At 47.5% G+C, this 7,988-nt stretch overlaps 1 protein-coding gene across 1 annotated transcript; it reads right to left on the minus strand.

Annotated features, from left to right (window-relative positions):
* Nucleotides 1–202: 202 nt before the first annotated feature.
* Nucleotides 203–2,193, minus strand: LOC131287634 (matrix metalloproteinase-2). Its single transcript, XM_058316701.1, has 4 exons — nt 1,896–2,193; nt 1,038–1,835; nt 811–970; nt 203–737 (listed from the first exon to the last, which is right to left on the minus strand). Exons 1-4 carry the CDS (start codon nt 2,167–2,169, stop codon nt 368–370), a joined length of 1,602 nt encoding a protein of 533 aa, XP_058172684.1. The 5' UTR covers nt 2,170–2,193; the 3' UTR covers nt 203–367.
* Nucleotides 2,194–7,988: the final 5,795 nt, after the last annotated feature.

Consider the following 7,988-nt stretch of genomic DNA (forward strand, 5'->3'; position numbering starts at 1 on the left):
AATAATGCTAAAGAATCACGTTCACTTCCCGGAGGCTGCGGTGCCAAGAAGGGGGGGTGATGATGGCAAGCAATAACAGACAAAAAGGAAACGAAAACACCGGTCACCAACCTCTCAAGTGTTGATTTTTCGTTCATATTTAGAAGTAGGTTCTCTAACACTCAAACGAAATCTTCAAGAAGGAAGGCGGTCTAAGGACAGATGTATGAATGTCATGGTTATGCTTGCTTTGGAAATAGATTTACAATGGCAGTATCAAGCACTTCCGTTTCTCGTGGCTCGCTACAACCTTAGGATGGATTTTTCCTTTAAAAGTACTCCCAGTATCGAGCTGAGTCTCTATTGCCTATACCCCTATGCACAGCGTTTAAACGAGCTTGAGGAGAAGGATCGCCAGGAACGAGAATAGGAGTAGCCTTCGATCGTGGGCGGGATTCTCGCTCGAGCTGACCATTGCCGTCGTGTAGATGGTGGCTTCGCTGACCACCTCCACGTCCAGGTCGTTCACTACCTGCCGTTCGTGGTGGCACTTCATCCACCGCGTCGCCGACGACTTCGGGAACTCGTGCGCAATGCTCATGCGCATGTCGTTGAATCGCCAGTAGCCAAGGCCCTTGAAGAAGTACGTTTTGCCGTCGCGGTACTGGAAAGCGGCATCGATGTTGTAACCGATGCCCTTCCACATCGACATGTCGCGCGGATAGTCCAGCTCAACTTGGTTCGTGTCCTCGTCGAACCTGGTGAAAACGAAAGGGAGTTTAATCGAAAGCCACCTTCGAGGCGCTCCTTTCGAGGCGATACGACACTTACCTCCAGTAGAGCCGGCCACTGTACAGATACGTGCGGTTGTTGTGACTCCAAACCAGTGCCGCATCGATGCGCTCGATGCTCTCCGGAAGGCCGAGGTCGGTAAGCGGTTTCGGATAGCCCGGCTCGAGGTATTGCGAGTTGAACACGTAATATTGTTTGCCTATCCGTGGGAATGAAAGTCAGTTGGACATCACCGCAAAGGAGTTCGCTGGATATTTGGTACTTACCGATAAAGAATATAATCTTCTGATGCTTGTTCTCGTAGACCGTGTCGATGCGCTCAAAGTCCGCCGGCAGTCCGAAAAACATGCGATTGATCTCGTACGGGTTGGGTCGGTGGATGTCGTTGTCGTTCATGCGCCACAGCCACCGGTCCTTGAAGATGAACAGCTCGTTGCGGATGAGCGTGATCGCGTCGAAGCTGGTGTTGCACGGATCCGGATGCTCGTCGGCCGTCGGCCGATGGTAGTGTGGCCGCGTCCTGGTTGTGGTCGTCGGGCTCGTTGTGCTCGTCCGATGATGCGGTCGATGGTGTGGTCGGTGTCGCGCTGTTGTCGTTGTGGCCACTGTGGTGGAATGATGGTGATGGCCTTCTCGCTGCGGTGGTGATGCGGTCGGACGGGGTGGATTCGGGTAGTACACTCGAGTGCGCGGAGGTTCCATCGTGGTCGTGGAGCGCGTCGGCATCGCAGGGCGCCCCTGTGGGTCTAGACCTTCCCACGGATGACCGGTGGTGTTCTTGACCGGGTAGTACGGACGCGTCGCAGGTCGCCGGGGTGGCGTTGGAGTTGTTGTGGTGGTCGTCGTGGTCGTCGTGGGCGTTTGTCGCTCCGGGTTCTTACCGTAGATCTTCTTTCGCGGACCGTAGATCGATTGGATGCCCAGCCGGTCGTCCTCAGAGATGGCGTCCTTTCCACGGTAGGCGATGTGATGCCAGGCGTACATGATCGCTTCCGGTTGCGACGAATGGCCCAACCCGAGCGAGTGTCCTATCTCATGCACCGCTACGGCATACAGTCGAGTTCCTGTAACAAACATAGCGTTGAGTCCACAATAGTAACACCTTGGCAGATGAGGTTACTCACCATCCGCGTCGAGCGGTTCGTGTATCAACCACGTTTCGTCCGCATCGAAGTGCACATCACCACCGATGCCGGAGCCGGGGTAGAAGGCATGCGCCAGAATCTTTCCCGGCCCATCGAAGTTGTAACCGTCGCCGTGGTACTTGCGCGCAAACAGTACCTGGATGTCCGCCTCGGTGCTGTACACCTCGCGGAAGTTGATGTTGGCGTTCTGCGACCACAGATCGAACGCCTGGTGCAAAATCTGACGAACATGGCCCGCGTCCAGCTCGGACATCGATTGGTTCACCAAGCTGAAATAGAGCAGAATTTTGTGGAACGTTCGATTAGAAGTTGGTTTAATCGACGCTATTCATGACCCGAAAGATTGGGTAACTTAATTATTGGCAACAGTTTCTAGTCAAAATGATTTTTATTGTTGGTAGCAGGAAGAAGGTATAGTAGGTCAATTTTATTTTCCTTTATTTCTTGCTGTTTCAAATACTTTACTTGTTTAAACATAGAGTCAAGTGAATTTCTTATGGAGCAAGTCTTGGTCCAAGTATGCGGGAAAGAAGAGTTAATACAATTACGTCCTAAGTTTTGCGTTCTTCTATCTTCCCTGTGTCATCGCCTACTTTGCTACCACTCTTCACATCCAAGCCATCAGCAGGATGAAAAAGATAAACATGAAGGAGTGCACCACTTTCGGTCGTGGTGGTGCAGTGCATTAGAAGGGAAGGAAAAACTGATGAAAAGACCGATGGTCCCGACGGGTTTCCCGACCTCCGGGTTCGGTGTGGTTTTTCAGGAAGAAACTTGTCGAGATTCGTTTAAAATTTCGCAAACGACGACGGTGCCTCGCTGCCGATGGAATGCAAACTCACTTTGCTGTTATTAGTGTCAGTGCAGTCGCAGTTGGCGATGCAGTTGGCGCGGAACATGGCGCGAAGGAAAATCTCACATGATGGATGATGGTTCCAACCCGGTGCACCTTGCAGGTAGGTTGGTGGAAGAAGGAAGCCGTCGTTTGCTTCACCTCATTCCGTTAGACCATGTCAGCAGTCCGTCTGTTTCACGTTCCGTTCCGTTGGAGGAACTCGGCGGCATCATCGTTCATAAACGCGATGAACGTAATTTTCTTTGACGTTAAACTTTCATCAACGTTCCTAATTTCCGCCCGGGTGCTGCTTTTCCGCGCCTTCTTTTTTTTTCTTTCATTTTCCCTCCTCGCCCCGCCATGGAGTTTGTTTTACGCAACACCCTGGTGGTGTGGGAATCGAGCCTTTTTTTTCTCCAATACGCAGGCTTTACCGAAATGGTCAACCAGTTTTGGGGGCAGACCTTCTCCGTGTCGGATTGCACGGAAATACTTGGAGTGGTTTGCAAATTGGTCGGGGAATTGGATGGGAGCGCCCGTAAATCCCAGAAAAGCCGTGTTTGCCGGATGCTATTTCCTATGTAGGTTACAGCGTGGCCGCGTGCCCAGTCATGGCTCCCGGTGGAGGAATGATGGTTTTTAATTGAAAATTAACTAAATTATTATGCTCATTTGTTCGGTCGCATGTTGGGCCGCACCCTGCGATTGAGGTGGAGATGCCCGGTGTTTTACGGTTGGCGGTTGGGGAATTTTCACGTTTTCCCTGTCGACCAGTTCCCTCCCTCCTCGAGCTCGTTGTGGGAAAATGACATTTCAAGGAAAGTTTAATTCGACGATAAGTTTTAACATTTCCTACACTACCTCGTGGAACGGCCGGACACCTTTTTTTCTGTGTGTTCGCAGGCAAATCCACATTTAGCTGCACTCGCTGGTGCAATTGCAATGCAATTATTGTCTCGCTGCTGCTGCTGCTGGTGCTGCTGCCCAGTTTGATTGCCTGTCCGCGCAATTTCCTCGTTCCGTTTCGTTTCGTTTTTTTTCTGCCCCGGTATTGTTGGCCAATGGGGCGATATCTAACCGGACCAGGTTTCGGCGATGGAGCGGGAAAATGGAAAAATCGTTTCATTTCCGCGGCAAATTGGATCCGTTTCCGCCGGTTCCCGACGGACACCGTTTCGTGTCTCTCGTTTGACGCGTTTTTGACGGGGGATGACCGTTGGCAAACGGTAACACACTCTGTCAAACATACTTCCTACGCGAGGTGTGTGTGTCTGTGTGTGAAGTGGAAAAATGCTTTAAAATGTCTGGAAGGGCGGGATTCAATTTTTCCAAATTGTTACAACTTACTGTGAGAACTAAGATTGGATAACATCATAAAAGTTGATCAAATTTGGGATTCGAGAAGCTTTCCATCGAGATGCAAAATGGAGTTGGGTACTGTTCCGTTTGGATTCGAAAAATTGAGCCAACACTCGCCACGTTGGTTACGCCATCTTCCTTGCAAGTGCACTGATATGGTTAAAGACCGACACACACACACTCTACCTTGCCTGCAGGAAATGTCCACCTTTATTCCGTGTGTTAGTTCCGCCGTTAGGGTGAAGGGTAAGTGGAATGGGTGTAAAAGGGATCCTTCCACCACCCTGCTACTGACTGCTGTCGGTAGTACTCTCCTCCTCCCACCCCGGATAGAGTTTTGCAGTATTTTAATTCAGTAAATTTTAATTACATTCATTTATGACATGATACACGTCACCGACGTGTCCTTCGTGTCTGTCTCGTCTCCATCCCCGCTCCACCCTCTGGCAGATTATGGCAGACCTTTTGCAGTGTTTCACACACACACACATGCTCGGGTTGGACAGTTTGGTGTGGTTCAGTGTTTTGGGGTAGTGCAGAGTGCCGATTTTCGGTGCAAACAACCCAGAATGGGATCCGGTTGCGAAGTTAGAGCTCCCGGAGTTTTTGGACGATGTGATTCGGAATGATGACGATGATGATGGTGGTGATGAAGATGATGATTTGCTACCCGCTGCTGCAAACCCGATGATAAATATGGAGGTGGCAAATGGAACGGGGCAAAGTTAAAAGTTGTCGTTCGGGTGGTTTCGGGAGCTTCCATCATACTCGTGCCAGCGCGCCATAGTTGTACTGTTGAGAGACATATTAACCCTTTCCACTCGAGCGGCGCCGATACGGCGCCCAACAGTAGCGTAGCACCAACTCGAGCGGCGCTGCTACGGCGCCAAGCCGGTTGAAGCTGGTGAGCCGATCAAGTCTTACTCAATTTGCAGTTCTTGATCCACGCGCTTCATCGTTAAAAGTGACATTTTTATATTTACGATTAATTCATGAATAAACTACATAACTGTAAACTTTTTCTACGCTATTTGCAGCTTTTTCAAATGTATGGCAACATCTAAAAGGACATGTCAAAAACGCATTGCTTGCATTGAAACTGCCTATGCTTGACATATTCCAAAATTCTGTTGGTTTTATGCAAATGTTTGCTTTTTTACAATTGATACTATTCAACTCTGATTATATACCGCACCATCCTTCGATTATTTCGTCATGGTTTTTGGCAAAAATTGTTATAAGATGCAGTAAACATATCCGTAATTGGCCGGTTACAATTGAGTACTTGTCGATCTTTTAAAAAAAATGATGAAGTCTATATAATTTTTGTTTAAATATGAAGGGAAACCTTGAAGATTCAGGCCCCGTTGCGGGATCGGGGCCCACCGCGGCGGCTCAGTCCGCGCACCGTTAAATCCGCCGAAATTTGGTCAATTTCCCCTCGAGTTGCTGGTGGGCTTAGGCGAAAACGCTCTCGAGCGCAAAGGGTTAAGGGTTGGCAATGCGGGCTTTAGTGTTGAGTAAGAGCAACTAGGATAAAATAAAAAAGACCGAAAACTCAACGAGTGTTCGTTCACTGGAAGTTTGATCCCGGCGTCGTTGTCCTTCGGTCGACACCATTTGCATGTTTATCGAAAACAGTACATATACTGGAACGTTCTCCGTCCACCCGTTCCCGACAACCCACCTTCCTCCCAATCGACAGAGACAGAGAGAGAGAGAGTTTAGGCCGGAATCGTTGGAAAGGTTGACTTTTAGCCCCGGTGCGCTTAACCGGGATCCAGCAAACGGCTCACTTCCAAATAAACCCACACCACATATTCCGGCTTTAGACGGCGTCATCGTCAAGTACTTGCATTCAGGGCTCTCTCGCCCCCCTTTGTAAACTTTTCCACCCGCAAACACGCGCGCAGTACCCGGCGAGGGCAGAAGTTTCGCTTTTTCATCGAGGGCGACATTGTTTTGCACCGTAATTTCGTGATAAACGATTATGGGCGACGAAAGCTGGCTGTTCATTTGAATAAGCCGGGGCAACCGGGATTCGATGTGGAAAGTGGGATGTTGTTGTGTGCTGTTTGTATTGCATAGAGGGGGAGGGAACTTGTTGAATGAGCTCTACCGTCCTGCGTGTTGCTTGGAGCTCGTAGGTGAAATGTGAAACTAGTGCCGAAATAATAGCATTTGTATTCGATATTAATTAAAACCACTATTTTATGTTTAATCAGTCCGTGTGCGTCGGGAAATCTGCTGATTATGCAGACACTTTGTTCTTGCGGAAAACTTTATTTTACAATTTTTTAATTTTGATTTATCCAGTTCTAGGGCTTTATTTTAAATTAATTTTACAACAATTTTTTAAACACTTGGCTTCCGTGAAAAACTGGTTAAAAATTTATCACAAAAATATGTTCACTGTCCTTTGAGCTCCTACACCTCATCTAGTGATGTGCAAACTGAGTCAGAGTGAGTGAGTGAGCCAATTCATCGCAAGGAATGAATTGATTCATTTCACCAACATGATTTATTTTGGCTCATCAATGATTCGGCTTAGTGAGAATGTATTGGTTCAGTGTGAATGTATTGACTCAGTGAGAGTGAATTGGCTCAGGAAGAAAGAATTGGCTCAGAGCGAGTGAATTGACTCAGGAGTGAAATGGCTACCTCAGAATGATTTAACTATTTTGCGAGCTCAAAACTGCACATTTTTTCGATGGATAATCAGTGATTGGCAGATCAGTTCAGTTCATCAGTAATTATCCACCGAAAAACTACGTCATTTCAACTCGCGAAATAGTCAATTCACTCTACCTGAGCCAATTCACTCTCACTGAGTCAATACATCCTCACTGAGCCGAATCATTCTCACTGCGTCAATTCATACTGAATGAATTAAAGAATTGATGCTCTATTCTAACTCACTCACTCTGCATTAGAGTTGTGTAAATCTGATTCAGATTCATGAATCTGAATGAATCTCTGCTATTTAAGGGATTTATGAATGTTTCGTCGAGAGATTCATGAATCCTAAAGACACACCAACTGATGAAAAGTCACCAGCCAAAATTTTGGCTATTTAAATAGGTTGAAAGACTCCTTTTTTTTTGGTCGCTTTATCTACGCCTTTGAAAGAATCGTGGAGATTCGTGACAGATCCATGAAAGATTCATGAAGATTCATTATGCTTTGAAGATCCGAATCCGCAAAGATTCATGAATCTATCTGAAAAAAATCTTAGGTGAAAGATTCATATGAATGAATCTCGCGAAAAGATTCATTAAGCACAACACTACTCTGAATTGAATCACGTTCCCACTGAATCGTTATTCTCATCACTATTCTGGTGGCATTCGCTTTGCGATTTTAAATTCATCCGCCAGATAAGGCCACGTTTAGTTTCCCGATAGCATGGTGCGAAAATTGTTTGTCCATTGCAATGTTACATCCATCCAGCGCACAAAAAAGGACCGTCCGGTCGAAGTGGGTGGGCTTGTGGGGGGAGTTGCCGACACCCAGCCGGCAGCTTACCAGCAGCTTTGTGGAAAACTTTCGATGGGATGTTTTGTTGAAGCAAACGGTTGGTTTTTCGTCACCTTGTCGTCGCTTTCGGGGGGAGGGGGAGGGGCAGGGCAGCAGCTGTCTGTGTCTGCCAGTCTGTATTGTTTGGAGCTGAGGGTGGCATTTTTCCGAGGCATGGGCTGTGGCCTTTCTTCCGCTCTAGTTGGTTCGTTTCGGGAAAGGAAAAAGATATCATTTTTTCGTATGATTCCACCCAGTTTAGTGTTGTCCGTCTTTCATAGCACAGTTGGTTTATCGTATTTCCGCCAAACCGTTAGGATTTGAGTAGACCCAAGTTTATTTATTTTAATAACGTTTGTTTT

This window comes from Anopheles ziemanni, chromosome 3 (genome assembly GCF_943734765.1).
Source record: "Anopheles ziemanni chromosome 3, idAnoZiCoDA_A2_x.2, whole genome shotgun sequence".
Classification (NCBI taxonomy): Eukaryota; Metazoa; Arthropoda; class Insecta; order Diptera; family Culicidae; genus Anopheles; species Anopheles ziemanni.

What these genes read in the sequence shown, in the direction of transcription:
- LOC131287634 (XM_058316701.1), bottom strand. Translation starts at nt 2,169, where the DNA reads ATGTCCGAGCTGGACGCGGGCCATGTTCGTCAGATTTTGCACCAGGCG. An exon ending in CGAACCGCTCGACGCGGATG is followed by an intron (nt 1,836 to 1,895) that starts GTGAGTAACCTC and finishes TGTTTGTTACAG; the next exon opens with GAACTCGACTGTATGCCGTA. An exon ending in AGTGGCCGGCTCTACTGGAG is followed by an intron (nt 738 to 810) that starts GTAAGTGTCGTA and finishes CGTTTTCACCAG; the next exon opens with GTTCGACGAGGACACGAACC.